The 19623-nt window shown below is 50.4% G+C and overlaps 1 protein-coding gene across 1 annotated transcript in view; it reads right to left on the bottom strand.

Moving 5' to 3' along the window:
- Positions 1-3871: 3871 nt before the first annotated feature.
- KIF3A (kinesin family member 3A) overlaps positions 3872-19623 on the bottom strand; it is a 16138-nt gene continuing 386 nt past the window's right edge. The window contains exons 2-16 of the mRNA XM_008950343.1: positions 18119-18263; positions 17800-17884; positions 17228-17333; positions 16124-16263; positions 15020-15217; positions 14513-14687; positions 13182-13283; positions 9871-9879; positions 8210-8366; positions 7220-7400; positions 6386-6496; positions 5505-5630; positions 4483-4536; positions 4287-4355; positions 3872-4071 (exon numbers count right to left, since the gene is read on the bottom strand). Of these exons, the coding sequence (XP_008948591.1) occupies positions 3943-4071; positions 4287-4355; positions 4483-4536; positions 5505-5630; positions 6386-6496; positions 7220-7400; positions 8210-8366; positions 9871-9879; positions 13182-13283; positions 14513-14687; positions 15020-15217; positions 16124-16263; positions 17228-17333; positions 17800-17884; positions 18119-18263 (1787 nt within the window). The 3' untranslated portion in view covers positions 3872-3942. The remainder of the gene's footprint in view (positions 4072-4286; positions 4356-4482; positions 4537-5504; positions 5631-6385; positions 6497-7219; positions 7401-8209; positions 8367-9870; positions 9880-13181; positions 13284-14512; positions 14688-15019; positions 15218-16123; positions 16264-17227; positions 17334-17799; positions 17885-18118; positions 18264-19623) is intronic.

Here is a 19623-nt window from a genome sequence, read left to right as displayed (position 1 = left end):
GCAGCCACAGAGGAGAAGGCTCCAGCTGGTGAGACCCCCTGGGGGCTGCCAGGACTGCCAGGGGCCTGGCAGAAAGCTGGGGGGGGGGACTTTTGAGCAGGGACTGTTGGGACAGGACAAGTAGTGATGGTTTGGAACCAAAAGAGGGAAATTTAGACTAGAGAGAAGGAAAACTAGATGTTTTTTACACTGGGGTGGTGAGACCCTGGCCCAAGTTGCCCAGAGCCCCAGCTGGACTCTCCCCTGCCTCAAGGGCACCTCAGGACAACCCCAGCAGAGGAGAAACTTGAACATGGGGCTGCTTGGGGCACATCTCATGATCCACTCACCAGTCTCACTCCAGAGTCTCCCAAAGCATCCTCTTGTTCTGCTCCATCTACCTCTTCCCCAGGAGCTCGATGCTGGGGCTGTGCCATGGGGGGGGGTTCCTACACCCCCCAAATTCTCTTCTCCAACAGGCTGGTGCAGCTGCTCTCCTGACCTGTCTTCTGCCTCAGGTCAGAAAGACACTGTGTGTCCAAAGTCATGTGAAAGAAGCAGGTACAGAGGTGGAACTAGGAATCAGGAGTTTTATTTCATGGTATGGACATGCTCCAGGGACACAATACTGAGATATATACAGTGTAATGAATTAATCAAACACCATAGTTGGAAATAAAGAGTTAGAAAAACAATAAATAGGAAGACAAACCCTAGAACCAGACAAGCAGTTTCTCCTGTGTACAGGACTGGCTGAGCAGGAGGGTGGAGGTTGGACATGTGCAGAGTGTCAGCAGAGAAAGGCACTAGGGACCATTTTCCCCTCCTCTTAAAGGATCAGGAACAAGTTAAATATGAAATAATTCATTTACACAACATTAAACAACATAAAAGCATCAAATCTCAATGCCAAGGTCAGTGTTCTGGAATGAGGGGAATCTCCTGGTAGCCAGACAGAGATGAGCACAATGTCTGTGCTATGGAAGGATGATTTTGGATAAATACTCTAAGCACATACTGACCTGGGATGAGAAGAGCTGTACTGAGCTCTTAAAAACCACACAAACCAAGCCCCTTCCTCATCTAAACACGTTGTGGACCCATCAGACATCCACAGATTGCCCAGGGCTGCAGAGAGGGCCCTGCACACACCAGACTCCCTGGTCCTGAGGAAGTTCCCAGAACTCCAGCTGAACACCATGCCCATCAGTATTCCACTCTAAAGTCCTCTTTTAAGAGCAGACTACTCATTCCCCAAGCCCCTCTAGCAGACTACAACCAGTTCCTCCAATTAAAGGCATGTGAGCAATTATTCCTTGTTCTCCATGCCCTGTTGCTCAGTTTCACTCTAAAGTCCTCTTTTAAGAGCAGATTACTCATTCCCCAAGCCCCTCCAGCAGACTACAACCAGATTCTCCAATTAAAAGTTGTGTGAGCAATTATTTCTTGATCTCCATGCCCTGTTGCTCAGTTAAATGTGCCAAGTGTGGCCTCCAGCAGCAGGAGTTACACCACAAAGCCTTGACAGGTGGCTTTCCACTACTTCAGATGCAGTGTCATGGTTCTCAGGAGGATCTTTAAGCCACTGATGTCTGTCAGGTCCACAAATTTTCAGCTGTCTCTTTAAAGCACAGTTCTGAGAACCTCTCCTAAAAACAGATGGCTCAGCACAGAGGGAATGGAATGGCCAGCACTGGTTCTGGGGAGGAGCACAGGCCCCTCTGCTCAGCTGAGGGCTAAGGCTTAAGACAAAAAAAAACACATTCAAGCCATTTTCAGTCTGTCTTGTTCAAGGAGGATGGAGCAGGAGATAGCTCAGCTCTATCCAAGCATGCTCAAAGCAAGGTCAGCTCTTCAAGAGCATGACCACAGCTTAGATCAACAGCTTCAATTCTTTGCCTCTTTCTCAACTTTTAACTATAAATACTTCACAAGAATGTTTCTGTGATGGCAAACCTGACTCTGGACACCTAAAGAGCCATCTTGTTCCTTCTGCCATGCTCAAGCTGTGAGCACTAACAGGAGAAGCAGAGTCCTTTTTACACCTCTAGGCAACACGAAGCTCCTGTGGAGTTACAGGAATTACCACCCCCCTGGCATGGAGCTGTTGAGATGCCTGGAGCAGAGGCACTCCAGCAGGAGATAAAGCACACACAGTCCAAAGGAGAAGCATTGTCTGTGACACAAAAGCAATGTATTAAAGTGATACGTGTCCATTAGCAGCATAAACATCAAAGAAAAAGAGCAGCCACCAAAAATAAAGGGTTATTAGAGACCAGAATTATTTTTTTCCCCCCCCCTCTTATCAGAGCACAGCCAGAAACCAGAGATGATACAGTTTAGACAGGAACACAAACAGCACTGGCTCTTTCAGGGGAAGGTTCTGTTGTGGGGAATTGGGCAAGTCATGCCTGTTTTCATACAGGCAGGGCAAATCCAGCCTCAGTTCAGAGCACTGCTCCAGTGGCAAAGGGAGCCACACTGCTCAGAGGCCCCAGGCTGAAGCCAAGTCCTAGTGTTAGAGCACTCCCCTTGAACAGCCCCTGCTGTTCAGCTCACAAAATTCACACACATTTTAAAAAAAATTGCAGCTCAGAAGCATAAAAAGCAGCCAAAGCAAAGCCACGAGTCAGCCTGAGGAGGGAAAACAGGACAACTGCCTTTGGATCAAAGGCCTCACTCTCCACAGTGCCTGTGGATTGTGTCAAAATCAACCAAAAACAAAAAAAGCACTACCCAGAGACACTTGTTTCCTCTTGTGCTGGATCAGAGCAAGGCCCCTTCCCAGGAGCTTCAGGCTTTTGTAGTCCATTTTTTCCCTAGCCCAGTGTTTTTTTTGTCCAGCACCAGAGGGGCTGTGTCTGATCCACACCACCACCACCAGGATGAGAGTGGAAAGAAAAGGGTTTGATGCTCTCCCAGGTCTGCAGCAGCCACATCCACACACAGAGCAGTGCAATGGGACAAGAGGGAGAGCTGCCAGGCATGTGCAAAGCAGGGCAGAGAGCTGACTTACCAGCCTCAGAGTTTAAGGATTTCATCAACTGTTTGGAGCTAACCTGTCTAAGTGCCTCAACACACATCTAGAACTTATGCTCTATACATTTCAACAAGGATTGCCAACAACAGTTCCCCTGCACAACACATTTAACACATGGAATTTCACAACCATCAGATATACCAGCTGAATATTATGTTAATATAACATACAATATACAGGCAACTAAGGAAAACAAAAAAAATACATATTTTTGTTTAAATAAAGCTCCATACCAGTGAGGTATGGATTTTAAGAGCCAGGTCAAACTGTGCCACCTCTTGGATTCCAAATTCTGGCCCAACCTTCTACACTCACTGATTTTGAACAGGTCACACCTACTGCAGCAGAGAGTCAAGGACGGCTCCTGGCTTTGCTGAACGTTTTCTGTTTGGAGAGCAGAAAGGAAAGGGGAGAGGGGGGGAAAAAAAATAACACCACACACACATCACTATGCTGTGTAGGAAAGAGAGGGACCAGAAGCATCAGGGGTCAGAACTACAGTGTTTTACTCTTCCACAAGTGTTTACCAAAAGCAGCCAAACAAATAGAACCAGGCTGAAATCTCCTCCAGCAGCGTGTTACTGCCCAGAACTAGCAGCACATGCACTGTCACAGTAGGTCAGGGGTTAAACTGGACCCCAGAATGCAATAAAATAAAGCAAAAAGCCAAGAGAGGGGAATGCAGCAGAAGGGCATCAGAAAAAAAATCCCCAGACAAGTCTTTCTGGACAGGGTTTTACTGCAGTAGAGAGATTTCAGCTTGGTTCTGTCACTCTGCACTGGTAAACTTCATACCCTGCAAAATCTTAGCAATTTGTCTGTTCATTAAGGAAGTATTTGAAGGCTTCTGGTAAGTTTGCCTACCCAAACTTAAGCCTTCCCCTGGGTAAATCCCCCATTCCATAAAGATACCCCAAAGTCCTTCACCTTCTACCCGTCTTGGGCCTGGATCTTCCTTTTGAAGTCCTGGGCCTCTCCAGCTTCATCAGCGACTGCCTCAAGCTTTCCTCAGTGTAAGCTAAGTAAACATGGGAAAGGTCCACCTCAAAGGGCTAAAAAACACAACAACAGAGAGACACCCCACAAAAAAAACATCAGAATCATTTGACACATTGATGTACAGTGCTTCTCTAGCCCTGGGAAGACTCACCTCCTCCAGAGGAAAGGGTTTTCCCTGGGCAGCTGCCCTCTCAAGAGGCAGTGGTGGGCACAGGCCCCAGGGCTGAGGCCCCTGCAGGGCAGGGCAGGGTTATAAAGAGTCACTCACATCTTTTTCTTTTTTATCCAGGACGGGCGTCTGTTTCCTCATGTTGTTTCCTGTATAAGCCACACATTTCTGGAAGAAGGAAAGGTCTGTGAGTGAAGCCTGCACAATAAAACTGGCTGCAGCTTTTTCAGTTCAGTCCTGGGCTGAAGGAAGGGCTCAGCAGCTCATGGTGACCTCAGCCCAGGCCCTGACCTACCAGCTGCCACTCGCCGATGTCCTCGTTCCAGTGGACGTAGTGTTCAATCATTTCCTGCAGAGAGAGCAGAGCAGGGATCCTTACAGCCTCACACCATCTGCTCCACACAGCCCTCCAGGCCTGGGCAAGTTGCTTAAGGGCAGCCTTGCCCCCTTCAAGTTGTTTTCACCAGGATAGAATCACAGAGAATCAAAAAATTACTCACTGAATTAAAAAAAAACCACACCAGTCCCAAGTTGTAGGCACTGGAGTTGCCACTAAAGCACTGGGTGTCCCATCAGGTAAACATTTTGTCACTTGGAAAAAGTGACAGCTTAAAGGAAATAGATTTTGTGTGTTTATTAAATAGTATTAATCACACTTGAGCTCATCTTGAATTCTCTGGATATTGGTGTCACAAAGGAAACCAGAAGCAGAGTTCCAAGCTCACTGTTACTACTTTGTATTAATATCAGACACAAACAACTTCCAGCCCAGTGGAAAAAGAGGTTTTGAGCAGCCCCAGAGCATGGGCACACTGCAAGCACAGCAGTTCAATGCACAGGGAATGCCATTTGTTCTTTTTTTAAGCCATTAGGAAGTTAGGCTGCAGAAGAACTGTGTGATTAGTGCATCCTCTGCTCCCACCCCCTGGCACATTACACACTGCCTGCCTACAACAGATCCCCTAACCACAGTTATCAGGACTACAAGAACCACAGCTCAGCATTGTGCTGGTTTTGGAGCCAAGTGCACCCACCAGCTCTGATCTCCTTCCAACCAGAACTCCTCCAGGTGCCAGGAGTCACCTGACAGAGCCATCCTTTCCTCCTTGAACATCCCCTGGTCCTCACCACCCGGGCAGTGCCACGAACGTGGCTGTCCCCAAGCAGCCCCAAAGGCTCACAGCAGCACTGACATTTCCACCACAGCTCAGCAGCCCAGAGTCCAAGCACCCCCTGGGAACAGGCAGCTCGTTCTGTGTGGGGACAGGGGGCTCAGGGTGTGCTGCACACCCCCAAGCCCACAGGCTCCATGCTTACCTGGTAGTCCTGAGGGATGAAGTTGTCAATGATGAGGATCTGGAGGCGAAGCTCCCGGCTCAGCTGCCGGATGTTCTCCAGGAGTCCCTCAATCTCCCTCTGGTGCTCTTGTTGCAGGTCTGCCATCTGGAGACAAACATTTGAGAGGCAGAGCTAGCTTAAAACATGGGCACAGCCTAAAAAAAACACAACAGTCTTCTGCCTACACGAGGTTTTGGTGAAACAAAAGCAAACTCTGGTTACAAGGACTAGAATGTTTAGATCTGAAGAATAAACCCTGTGAGAAGTTCCAGCTCAGAGATGGCTGAAAATAGCATTCAAGTTGTTTTATAAAAACTAAACTGGCCTCCTGCCAATCCAAGCTCTGCACCAGCTGAGAGCAGATGAAGAGCATGCAGACAAGTTATAACCCTGGCAAGACTTCAAGGAAAAATCTCTGATCCCAAAGACAAAATGCATTTTTCATCTAACAGGAACTCCCAGCACCAGCCCAAGGACACCCTGATCCAGGGACTGAGGACAGACAGCCAGGGAGGACAGAGAGCTGAGAGCAGAGGAGCATCTGGGCTGCTGCAGAGCAAGAGACTGGGCTGCCAGCAAGCAACTTTCACTTGGTTTCAGAAACAGCCAGGACTTTTCCTGGAGGTTCTCAGTATCTCAGGGTCTCACACCTCAGCCTGGCTTGGGAAAAAGCTCTGCAAGGTGCCCCCGGGCAGCTCTGGCACCAGAATTCCTCACATCTCTCTGAACTACACGAGCCAGAAGCACAGCATAGACATTTCTAAGTATAAGGCACTTTTTTTGGGTGTGAGAGCTGCTGGCTTACCCTTCCCAGCCTCAGCTCCTCATGTGATCACACACCAAGGACCTCAGACACTAACCTCTGATTTTGCAGCCATAAGCATTGTCCAAACTTTCTTCAGCTTTTTGGTTTTGCCCTGTGCCTCTTCCTGGAGGCTGGTGTACTTCTCCTCAATGTCCAGGCGTTCTTGCTGCATGCAACAATTACCACAGACACCCACATGTTAACAAACCCCAATCAATTAGCTGCAACAGCATAAACAAGAGGAGAAACTACCTGAACAAGCCAAAGGGCACAGAGACCTGGCTTAGCCAGGCTGGCTCAGACCCACAGGGATCACACAGCCAATGCAGGGCCTCCAAAGTGGTTGGAATCATAGAATCACAGACTGGTTTGGGCTGAGAGGGACCAGTCATGGTCATCTAACCCAACCCCCCTGCAGGGACAGGGACATCTGCAGCTAGAGCAGGGTGCTCAGAGCCCCAACCTCCCCTGGGATGGTTCCAGGGATGGGCAGTGACCACCTCTCTGGGTGACCTGGACCAGAGGCTCAACACCCTCAGGGTCAACAATTTCTTCCTTCTTGCTAGTCTAAGTTTCCCTCCTGAATTAAACCCAACACCCCTTGTCCTGTCCCAACAGGCCCTACTAAAAAGTCTGTCCCAGCTCTGTGACAGGCCCTGTTAAGTCCTGAAGGGCTGCTAGAAGCTCTCCCCAGAGCTTTTTCTTCAGGCTGCCCCAGCCCAACTCTCTCCTGCTGGGCTCCCAGCAGAGGGGTTCCCCCCTTGGGGCATTGCTGGGGCTCCTCTGGACCTGCTCCAACAGGTTAGTTTCTGCTGTGCTCTCAGAGCAGAGCCACATTTCACCCCCAGGAGCAATGCCAACCCCTCAGACAGCTGCAGCCCAACCTCACCTCCTTCTCCTCCAGCTCCTTGCGAAGCTGCTCTGCTCTCTTCCTCCTTTCTTCCAGTTCCATATTTGATTCCTCCAGCAGCTTCTCCTGCTCCTCTGCTTTGGCCAGCAAGTCCACTCCTCCAACAATCACCTTCTTCTCCAGTGCAGACAGCTTCTCCAGCAAGGACTGGTGCTCTTGTCTGGAGAGAGAGGTGAGAGTAAAGCTTCCCATCCTGCAGAGCTCCCAAGGCAGCAGGTCCAGCTCTGCTTTACAGCCCAGGCAGCCTCCACAGGGCTGGAAAAACTTGTCTTGCTGCTGAGGGTTTAAGTGAGGGTGAGGCAGCACAAGCAAATGTAGGGAGTTTCCTGAGCTCCAGCTCCCTCAGAAGCAAAACAGGATCAGCAGAGAAGCCTCTCCAGCCATGAGGCCCCTCCATGAGGGCCTGAGAGGCCGTGGTGCTGTCACCAGGCTGCCCTCAGCACCCTCCCAAGGGCACTGCCACTCCAGCAGAGTCCAGAGGCAGCTGCAGAAATGGAAGGGAGAGGGCAGAGATGGAGACAGGGCAGCTGAGAGGCAAGCCAGGAGCAGCCTGACAGCAGGACTGTCCTACTTGCATGGGCAAGTGTCATCTCAGTAGCTTTTCAGCTGAGGAAAGGAGAATCCCTACAGCCCAAGTGAGACACATGCCAGAGTGCTGCAGGAAACCCAGCCAAACACACAGCACTGCTGCTCCACACAGCTCTCCAGGGTCTGGAGGACTCTTATGTTTCTAGGCTATCTTGCTCAGCTAAAGGTAAGAGAAGAAAGAAGTGGCAAAAGGATAAAGTTTGTCTTTTCCAACTGCCCTAACCTCTGAAGGCAGAGCAAGCTCCTCCTTCACTCTGGCAATAGCAAGAGCTGTTTGACAGGCCCCTCACCCTGCACCTCCAGACATCCCCTCCTGAGGGGCAGACCAAGGACAGAAAACCCCCCCATGGCCACACAAACTGCTCAGAGCAGGGGACTCACTGAGCTTTAAGCAAGTCTTTTTCTCTTTTCTCCAGTTCAGCTCTGGCTTTATTTCTTTCTTCTTCTTCCATATCAAGCTTAGTTTCAAGAGCTTTTCTCTCCTCTTCAATCTTTGCTTGCATCTCTACCATCTTATCAGGGGAAACTTTCTTTTTGCCTTTGGAAAAGACAGGGAAAACAAATCAATGCACAGAACAAGCAGCTGCCCTCTGCACCACAGCATTTTTGCCAAGTTCAGACTCCACACTTGCATTTAATTAAAGTTTAATTAGATGTGCCTAGCTGGGGGCTGACAACTGGGACTTTTCAAACCCCACTTTAACACTGACCAGTTGTCACCAGTGCCTCCAGAGGAACACTGTACAACTCACACTGGGACACACACAAAGCATGCAAAGAACACCTGGACAAGGAACTCTGCCTGAAGAGAAGTCTGAGCTGGGAACTGGGATGTTCTCCTGATGTAGATGAGGGCAAAGGCAAACAGCAGACTGCCCTCACCTACAGCTGCAAGAGCTGAACCCCCAGGAGTTAAATTTCACAGCAGCATTCCCACCACACCCCTCCCTTCACTGGCCTCACCTACTGCAAAGCAAGCATGGAGAGATTTTAAGGACACACTGCTATGAAAATACAGAGACTAGGGAAATTCAGAACCACCCTTATGAAAAACAGGCAATTAAACACTTTTTTGGTGGTGTTTGATCTAGCTAACAGTGACTCCCCACAGAAAGCACTGAGGTTTGCTGCAGCTCATCAGCTGAGCCTCTAAAACATTGCTGCTGCTACAGCACAGCAGGCACACTTCACAGAGGGTTACAGAGGAAGTGATCAGAGCTCCTCACTGAACCTGTGCCCTGGAGGGTGAGTCCCAAACACCCCCGTGCTTTTGAATCACAAAAAGGGTGAGGTGGATGCTCTTTGGAAGTCATCCCACGGAGTCTGGAGCCAACTTTCATTGTGAGCCCTAAGGCAGGTGAACCCAGAGCTCCCTGGGGGTGGTTTGGAGGAGAAAGCACCCAGTCTACAGGCCTTCCTTCAGATCCACAAGCCACCCACAAGCCTTAAGTCTTCCCCTCAGTCACTATGAGCAAATCCTTTTCTTGTTTTGTTTGCCCTTCTCCAGACATAGAAAAAATCCCTCAGCCTAGAAATGAATAGAAGCCATCAGGTGCCAAGAGACTTTCAGTGACACAGTGCAGATGGTCAGAAGGTGCTCAAGGAAGCTGCTCAGGTAAAAGGCTTCTCTTCCTCCAGTCCTCCTGGCACTCAACATGACACAGGCATCCAGATGTCCCTCCAGCAGGCAGAGAAAATTCACTGTGCTTATAAACATGTGCACATCTCACTATCCAGGTTGTTCCTGTGCTGGAGAAGGAATTTGGTTTGTGTCAAGGGCTTCAGCACTGGAGCAAACCATGTCTTGCTCTCCATCTGCTACCCTTTGGAATCAGGCAACAAGCACTTGTGGATTGGTCTGAGTGAGAGACTGACAGTGCTACAGAGCTCAGCATATGAGCAGAGATAAGCCAGATCAAGGCTTCTTACTGTTAGTGCACAGCCCTGGATGATTCTCAGGTGAGGAGAAAAAGGTGAAGTGAGCCAAAGGGGCCAGAGCTCTGCAGCTGTATTATAAAGAGGTGGAAATCAATGACACCAACCTGCTTGATCTTGCATTAAGAGGAAGCAGAAAGCAAGTCGTAGAGAGGCAGCAGACACATGAAAAGAGGAGGAAAGAAAATATGTTATTGTTTTCATCATTTTGGACCAACATCAGCCTCAGAACAAAGGTTAATTTTATACATGTTTCTAGCCCAGAAAATTCTTACTACAGGATAATCATCAGCAGAACAACTCCATCCCAGCACACGTTAATGCATCGTGGGTTTATGCTAAAGCAGAGAGAGTTTCTGCACTCCAGAGTGCTTTGCATGTCCAGGACACTCTCCAGCACACACTTGGGCTCTTCTGCCCTCTCAGTGCAATGCAGAATCTAGAGGGGAAGGTTAGGAGCCTGCCACAAGGATCATGCCCTAAGAAACAATTCCAGAGGGTAGATTTCCTCAAGAGGAGACTCAGCACTTCCCCCCCCACTCCAGACATCCAGTTCTCTTGGATTACCTGTGAAACACTGGCACACAGAAGACTCAAGAGTTCTAAGTTTTAACCAGGTGCCCAGGCCAATGTTTGCCCCCCAGGACTCAGCACAGGCTAGCTCCATTTCATTACAGAGGGATGAGCAGGTTGCTCTGCAGTCACTGGTGCTTCCACAGAGGTACAGAGCCAGGTTTGGGGGTTCAAGCAAGAGCAGCAGCAAAGGCAGGATGGGAAAAGGATCATGAAAGGTGCCACATGCAGAAGGGTCACACTCGAGGACAGTTAATACTCCAAACCACACTCAGCTAATCACCAAGAGCCCAGTGCAGCCTCCACACCAGAGCTGTCTCCAGACCAGCAGGGGATGGACTCATCCACCCCTGCTCCAGCAGCAGTTTGCTATTAACTGTCCTCACCCAAATAAAACACTCAGGTTTCAAGCAAGCTTTGAAAGGGCAAGTTTGAAGCAAGCAGATCTCCACACCTACCATCCAATGACCCACTCCAGGTGTCCCTTGGGTTGGGACCCTCCTTAACCTGCCCTATTTGCTCTGAGCTGATGCTTTCCACTGTTGTAGTTAGCATAAATCTGACTGAAATATAACTATCTAGCAATACTTTCCAGGTTGGTCACAACAATGGGTGAAGTCCCCAAAAGCCAGGTCCTGACATGGAATTTGTTTCAGTCATCACTGACTGTTGGGTTTTTAACAGGCTTTCTTCACTACTACACCAAAATCTAGATACCTTGTTCCTCTGAACAAAGTCCCACAGTGACCAGGAACTTAATGACATGGGGCAGTTAAACCAAACACCACTGAGGACTTCTGGCTTTATTTTGGCAGATGTTTAAACAATCAACCAAGTATCACCATATTTTCCTTGCAAATACAAATCTCATGTTGCTTGATCCTTGACTGCTCTGTTCATCTTCTCCAAAATTGGTTTTGAGGAGGCAAAGTCCAACATAACACACTGGACAACCCATCTTACCTGCTTAGCTCTCTCCTTTAAGAACTCCTATTGTAGCAACACCCATTAAAAACTTAGCTCTGACTTTTTCCTGGTATTTTAGAGGGAGTGTTTAACACAGAGCTTGCAGACTGTCTTGGTTAACCTATTATTTCTCAATAGTCTTTAAATCTTGTTAGAATGATAGAATGGTTCTAGTTGAACAGACCTTTAAGATCAAGTCCCACCACTGCCCCATGTCCCTCCAGCTCCACAGCTTGGAAACCCCTCCAGGGGTGGGGACTCCACCACTGCCCTGGGCAACTCCTTTGGGGAAGAAACTGTTCCTTGTGTCCAACCTCAACCTCCCCTGGGACAACTTGAGGCTGTTTTCTCCTGTCTTCCCACTTGTTCCTTGGGAGGAGAGACCTACAGAATCATGTTCAGGCAGCACACTAAATTCCTTCCTATCCTCTCCCCTACCTGGCCAACCACAGGCACACTGAGCAAGTGTTTCAGGCATGGAAGCAGCAAAAGCCAGGCATGCTTCAGCAGAGCTAAAAGCTCAGGTTTAGCTTTCCAGACACAGCAGGGTAGAGTGCAGCATGGCAAAATGGAGTGTGCAGGCTACAGAGAGGCCAAAGCTTAAAGGACTGAAGAGCTCCCACTCACTAGTGAAGGACTTATCCAGAGGTTTCTCTATGACAGAGCATGTGGAGTCTGAACTACTGCTGCTGCTACTGCCTGGAAAACAGAAATGTGTCCCACAGAAACACCCAGAGAGGAAGAAACATGCAGATGGGAAGTTAGTTCTAAAAGAAAGTAAACCCAGAAGAGCCAGCAACCTAGTTCAGGAAGGCAGATGTTCCCATCAGGAAGCACTGGGACCCCTCCCAGCCTCAGCTCACCAAGCTGCTGTGTCCCAGCACAGCATGGCATGCTCAGAAAGGCTCCAGGTAGAACCCCTCTGACCCAGCCTGCAGCTTCACACAACATGCCAGCTCATGACAAGGTGAAAAACTAAATTGTTACAACTAATAAAGGCATGACAGGAGCCACTTTGACTCTACTAGGACAGTTACCAAAGTGAAGAGACTGTATCTAAAGCAGAAATGCTTTAGCAGCAGTTTTAAAAATAGCTGTGAGTGTTTCAGGAGAGGAAGGCAGTTTGAGTGTCAAAAATTAGTTTACTAGAGAAGCTGGAAGATGAGGTGTAGCATTGGGATTGACTTCTCTACTCCCCAGGAAGAAACAGAGAGGTTCTAGGGGCACAGGAAGCTCTGTGGAAGCCACAGCATCCCACAGTACAGTGACCTGCAGGTCTAAAGTCCAGCAACAGCCCCTGGGGTTCAGATGTTAGGCAGCACTTTAGCACTGGTGTAGGACAAAGCAAACTTCACCCTGGAATTTCCAGAGCACTCCCAAGCAAGGGATGTGCAGCTGCCAGCCAACTTTTCAGCTTGCACAAAGACACCCAAAGATCAAGTTTTACTCTATCAACAGAACACAGGACAGCAGAAGGGTCAGCTCCTAAAGATCCTAAAGACACGAATCCTTTGCCAAAACCACAGCCAGAGTTCCCCCTCTGACCATCCCGTGGCTATAAACCCCACAGCTGCCTACCATTGATCTTTGGTGCCTTCCTCCCACCTCTGTGAGCAGGGGAAGTTCCACCACCCCAGCCCAGGCACAAGCCATTCCCAGGCACCCTGCGGGAGCCGCAGCCACTGCACAGGCCCCGGCTGTGCCCCCAGGGGACAGCAGCACGGCTTTGTCTCTAGGAGAAGCACGATGATGGCAGCACAGCAGGGCAGCTCTGCAACTCCACCTCCCCATCCCCCCCTCCCCCGGCTCGGGGGGAGTGTCCCAGCAGCTGCTGGGGGGAGGAGAGTGGTGCCACTGGCAGGGATAGCTGCTGCCTTACCCCGCCGCTTCTTCCGCTTCTCCCCGTCTTCTCCAATCTCCCCCTCGTCCTCTTCATCCTCCTCTTCAGAATCGCTGCTCTCAGAACCAGAGATCTCCTCCCCTAGGAGAGAGGATTGTGCTTGTTGATGGGCTGTGCCTCAGCTCCCCTCAGCTCTGACAGCAGCATGTCCAACCCCAGCCCTGCTGGACGCCACCACAGGGGCAGCTGCAGGAGTCACCAGCTGCTGAGCACACAGACAATGGGCACAGCTCAGGGAGCTGCAGAGAGTCCAGAGGAGCAACTGAAGGCTGGGAAGCCAGAGTGTACATGGTGAACCTCAGGCAGGGGCTCTTCCTGGGAAACAAAGCATCCTTGCACTGCTGAAGGGTTAAGCCAGACTGTTTTCCTAGCAGGATCTCCCCAGACCTTTTCTTTGGTGGGAAAGGGTCAGATGAACAAAGTTCACAGACCTGCTGCTTAATTATCTGTATACATGAAGCTGCTAATTAAGAATAACGTCTGATTTCACAAATGTTTGTCATTGCTGACACAATGCTCAGATATTTCAGGCTGAGTTTGGAAACCAAACTGGATAGAACCCAACATTCAACACCCTGACCTCCCAGCAAACATAAGGCTGTTCCTCCTGCAGCTTAGAACCTAAAATTTAAGAAGTCACCCTCGGCCCACCAGGGATGAAACAGCTACACCCAACTCCAGACCCCTGAAGAAAGAGCTGCTGGTTATTTCCTGCTTCCCCTGGATGGGGCAGACTCCAAACAGCAAGTCCTGCTGGAGCTGCTGCTACAGCTGCCCTGTGCTGTGAGCACCACGCTGGAGAGTGACGTGGTGCCAAGGTCACCATCTCACCACCAGCCCTCTGGCAGGGTCCCACCATGCTGAGGGACTAAGTGTCACAAGGCCATCAAGTTATGTCTTCAATACTTTCTCTCTGCAGCATTTGTAAGTCAGCTCCAGTTCTAGCTCCACAAATTTGGTTAATTTTTCTTCTGAAACATGCATCCTTCCTCCTCAAAGGAGGAGGACACGTGCTGTTAACAAAAGGTCCCATTTTAACTCCCTACACTGTGCCCAGAGCTCTCCTGCTCCCCAGGGGAGCCCGGGCACACTGCTCAGCCCAGAAGCCACCACTTATCCTGGTGCCAAGTGCCACCTAGTGCCAAGTGCAGGCAAAGCCAGGCCCTGCCAGCACCCGCTGACCCCTCCTGGAACCCAGGAGGGGCAAACAAAGCCAGGACCCTGGCCCACACCAGCCACCAGACTCCAGTAACACATCCTCAAGCAACAAAACATGGTCACACCAAGAGAATGAGTGTTGGTAACCTCACCTTCTTCCAGCTTCTTCTTCAGCTCTTCAATCTCCTTCTGGAACTGGCGGAGCAGAGCATCCTTGGGGTCCTCGTTGATCCTGGCCTTGTTCTTGATGTTCTTGGCTCTGTTGGCATACCTGAGGGTGCTGATGGTCTCGTCATAGTTGTAGTCTGCTGGCCCAATGTTTGCACACTGTGACACACCAGAAGCACCAGTCACTGCAGGGCACTGCCAGCCTGCACCACCACCCACTGGGGCCCCACCAGGCTCACCCTGCCACTCCTCCCCCAGCTTTCCTGCTCTTGGCTGCCCACCCAAGCACAGCTTCTGTTTGGTCTTACACACACGGGTACATTTGCCCCATGTTTAGAACCTCATCTGCACAGAGGCAAAGAGAAAGGGCAGAGAACCATCCCCAGAGAAGGCTCTCCAAGCTGCAAACAGCTCTGAAATGAAGAGCTCAACCCCAGGCTGCTCTCATGGCAGAGTCAAACCCAGCTCCAGAAACAGCCTTCTCAGCTCACCATCATGGTTTTGGAGTTGCCCCCCAGGGAGTCCTGGAGGAGGCGTGTGAGTTTGGAGTTCCTGTAGGGCACGTGGGTGCTCTTGCCATCCACCAGCGCCGAGATGACATTGCCCAGGGTGGAAAGAGAGAGGTTGATCTTAGTGGCCTCCTTCAGCCTCTGCCCCGTGGCTCCAGTTTTTGCCTGTCTTTCTGAACCCTGGAAAGGAGGCAGGAGTTACAGCAGATCCTCTAATACATCTCTTTCCTCTCAACAAGATGGGCTACACCTGAAGTTTCACTAGCAGCCACATCACTAACACCTCAGTCAGCATTAGAGAACCTGGCCAAGTACCTCACACATTGTTAAAGGGAGAAATCAAGCAGGTCATAACTGAAGCTTTCAGAGCCAGTAAATTCTGGCTTGCTCCAAGTAATGCAGCTGGGAAAATGGAGATTTCATCCCCATGAACAGAAGTGTTACCCAGCAGTTACTAGGCATCTCAGCTGGAGCTGCTAGACACCATCTCCAGCCCTTCCTATCAGCAGATCAAGGGAGAAAAGCAGCACTGCAGTTATTTTAAAGAGCTTCACAGAGCAACCTAAAAACACATCACATAAATAATGCTGATGTGTAGGCATTGAAGGCCTTTAGTCTCCCCTTTCCTGCATGTTCTCCAAGGAAAGACTCTCAGTGTAAAGTCTGGCCTAAAGACATCTTACCAGCACAATTCCATTGGTTCAAAGTGAGTGAGAGGGCTGGGGGAAGCAGCAAGTGAAAGACTGCACGGCCACAACCCCCTAAAAAACTAAACCAGCCTCTTGCAGAGCCCCAGTTCTGCTACCCAGGGCACTCCTGCCAATGTGATTCATCCATTTCATGAGTCATTTATAGCAGGAAGAGAGCCCTTTTACTGCAGCAGGCTCTGGGCACACTGAGGAGCATTCCTGGCACACCTCTGATGCAAACACAGCACAGAAGCCAACGTCAAGCAGAGCTCTGGGTTTAGCTGAGGAGCAGGGGACACGCTCTTCACTGTTTCAGCAGCTAGGGTGTGATCAGCAGTTGGGGTGTGACCAGCAGCACCCATGGGGTGTCAGGGCAGACTTGGGGGGTCCTACTCACAGCCAGGTCCACGAGGTGCAGCTTGCCCATGCGCACGTGCATGTTGCCATCCACCCCCTTCTCACTGCACTCGATGGTGATGGTGAAGATGGCGTGGGAGCGAGAGCTGTGCTCGTTCATGTTGGTGGCACCCACAGACCCTGCCAGAGAGAGAGAGAGCAGGGAGGCCTTCAGAACTCCTGGAGCACTCTTCCTGCTCCCCAAGGAGGCCTGTCCCCATCTCTTTACCCATCCCTGTTGTTCAGAAGGTGTAAGAGGGGTGATCAGACTCAGCAGCAAAGGGCACTCGTGGTGCAGCTTCAGTGCCCACGTCTCCAGGCTGGACAAGCAGTGTCACAGCCTGCTGGAGCTCAAAGCCAACCAGACTCCCACCCCAAGGGCAGCACTAGCTCTCATCCTTTAAGGCTACAAAGATCAGTAGGTGGTCCCCCAGGACAGCTGGGTCACAGCAATCCACACCCAGGTCAAAACTTCAGGTCATAAAAGGAGCTGAGTTCAACTTGAGAAGTCTTCTGGGAAATAATTCACCTCCTGCACACTGCAACTTCAGTGCCCACATCTCAGCCTGGACAAGCAGTGTCACAGCCTGCTGGAGCTCAAAGCCAACCAGACTCCCAACCCCAAGGGCAGCACTAGCTCTCATCCTTTCCTTTAAGGCTACAAAGATCAGTAGCCTGAGGCACCCACAGGTGGTCCCCCAGGACAGCTGGGTCACAGCAATCCACACCCAGGTCAAAACTTTGGGTCATAAAAGGAGCTGAGTTCAACTTGAGAAGTCTTCTGGGAAATAATTCACCTCCTGCACACAGCACAGCACCCATTGTTGTCCACCCTGCTCAGGACTGAGGCAGGAAAGGAGCAGGACACACACCAGCAGTCCCAAAACACTGGCTGTCCTCAGTGCACCCTCCCCTGGGCTGTTTCCCCAGCAGCACTGGCCAAGGCAGGAGCCTTCTCCACCTGCCCTGGCACAAGGGGCTGGGGATGAGCTGTCCTCCTGGCTCTGCTGAGCTGAACAACCTCTCCAGCATCAGCACTAGGATCTCTTACTGTGGTCTCCCAGCCAGAGTGAGCTCTAAACCTGCCCACAGCAAGGCTACGTACGGTTCTTGTGGCCCAGGGTCATGATTCTGTCCATGTCATCTGCATTGTTTACAACATAAGCTGAAAGGTCTTTGATATAAACTCCCACGTCAGGTCTCTCTTTAACCTAAGGGAGAAACAGTTTAGACTGAGCATCCTTCAGAGTTCCAGGACAGCAATTTTTCAGTGGTGCTGTAACAGGACAGGGATCTCCTCCTCCAGGTTCTGATTCTGGCTGCTGACATGGTTTATGTTTAAACCAAGCAGCTAAGGGATAAAGACTCATACAGGATGAGTCTTTATATAATATTCCCCTGGTGACAAATAGTGGCTTCAAAGCTCAGTCTCCAGTTCCCAGGAAGTCTGTCCAGGTGCCTTTGGGGCAGAACCTCATGCACAGAAGTGACTCTGATGGAACAGCAAGTCCCTTCCTATACCCCTGACCAAGCAGAGAAAACTGAGAAGCCAGCAGTGACACCCAGCTGCTGTATCTCCAAGGAAGGAACACATGCTGAGGAGCCCAACCTCCCCCTTCAAGTGCTTCTCTGGCCTCTGTAACCCTGCTGAGTGATGCCAAGCACACCCTGGCTCACCTCCAGCCTCTGTGTCTGGTCCTTCCCCAGCAGGTCCCGCACCTCCTCGTTGTAGATTTCCAGGTAAGACACACGAACTAAGAACCTGCAGACAGTGGGGGTGGTTTTCTTAGTGAGCTCTTGGTTGGAAGACCAACAAACACCATCTGAGGGCACAAAGAAAAGCCAGCAGCACACCAAGACCACCCTGCCACCCCCCAGGATGTGCTGAAGCAGGAGTCACTCTGCCAGGGGCACAGGGACCGTCCCAGTTGTCAGTGTCAAGGTCAAGCTCCTGCTACAGATGGACATGGGAAAGACAAGCAATGAAACCCTTTACCTTGTATCCCCCTCTGCCTTGGCAATGTGACCAAATATATGGGCAAAGGAGTTGGGAATGATGCCTCTGAGCTCAGGAACTGCTCGGACCCCCTCCATGGTGAAGGTTTTCCCTGTTCCAGTCTGTCCATAGGCAAAAATAGTACCTGAAGGGTAAGAAGAGAGATGAACAAGCTGCTAACTGTGGGTTTACTTCATCCCCTCTAAGCCTGATGGCACTAAACACCTCTGTTGTTGTGGAGTTGAAGCTTTGCACCCACTGCAGCAGAGGTTTAGAGCAACAGCAGTGCTGGACAGCCACAGCACAGAGGCTGAGCCACTGTTTGATCCAGCCTGCAAGGCACCAGGAGACAGACAGCTTAACAGCAGAGTGGCTGAAGTGTGGAGGGCTGGGACACTTGGGGCTCACACACTAATTAAGGCAAGCCCAATTAATAATATGGTCAGTTAAAGGAAGATTATATACCAGCTACAAACCCAACTCCTGCTAGCACTCCAAGACACATCACAAACAGTGTGAGGCTTCCACAGCACAAGCCCAGGTCTGAACCTGCAGAAGCAGCTCCAAGCTGGCCTAGAGAGTCAGCCTGCAGCAGATCCAGAAAATGGGCTGAGATCCCAGACTCTGGCACTCCAGAAATATCCTGAAGGTTCAGCCTAGCACTGCTGAACACTCAGGTATTCACTGTCAAGCCATGGACACTGCAGTTTGGAACAGCTCAGCTGGAAGAGACCTACCCTGCCCATCTAGTCCAAACACCTGAGCAGTGCAGGGATGGCAAAGAGTTAAAGCAGGTGAAGGGCATTGTCCAAATGCCCCTGAAGCACTGACAGGCTTTGGGCACCCCTCCCCAGGAAGCCTGCTCCAGGCTCTGACCACCCTCTTGGCAGAGCAACACTTCCTCACACCCAGCCAAGGCCACTCATCCCATTTCTGAACCATGAATTTTCATCTGGCTGTGTCAGCACAGGAGCTTATCAGGCATTTCAGCAGCCCTTAAGCCCTTTGTGGTCTGCTCACAGCACACTGTTATGGAAAGCAGCACCTTGCTTCCTTGGGAGCATCTGCTTTCCTCCTCACAGCACATTTCCATGCCACATAAATCATGATCATGCTCTTCCTGGCTGTAAGCAGCAAAATATTAGCTCTGGGGCAGGGTAGATGTGTTTAACTAGTCACCTGAGCTTAAACTAGACAAGCTGAGAGAACACACAGCAGTGATATAGACAAGTTTGGTCATGGAATTGCTCACTGCAGGGCTGTGGGCAGCTGCTTACTGGAACTGCACAGCAAAGAGCTGCTGATGGGACAAAGGGTCTGTCTCTGGCAAGATACAGAATGAAAACACAGAGCTAAGTGACCTCAGCTGAGCCTCCTTCATCACCATGTCCCTCTGTTAGTGGTCACAGCAGGTACAACCACGGAGTGCTCAGAACAGCAAGTCCCCTCAGGCTATTTTCAGTCACAACAGAAACACAGGGCTGCATCCTCAGGAGGTGAAACTC

This window comes from Merops nubicus, unplaced genomic scaffold (assembly GCF_000691845.1).
Source record: "Merops nubicus isolate BGI_N331 unplaced genomic scaffold, ASM69184v1 scaffold14492, whole genome shotgun sequence".
NCBI lineage: Eukaryota > Metazoa > Chordata > Aves > Coraciiformes > Meropidae > Merops > Merops nubicus.
Note: the sequence above shows the minus strand (reverse complement) of the source record. Positions and strands in the feature narration are given on the sequence as shown.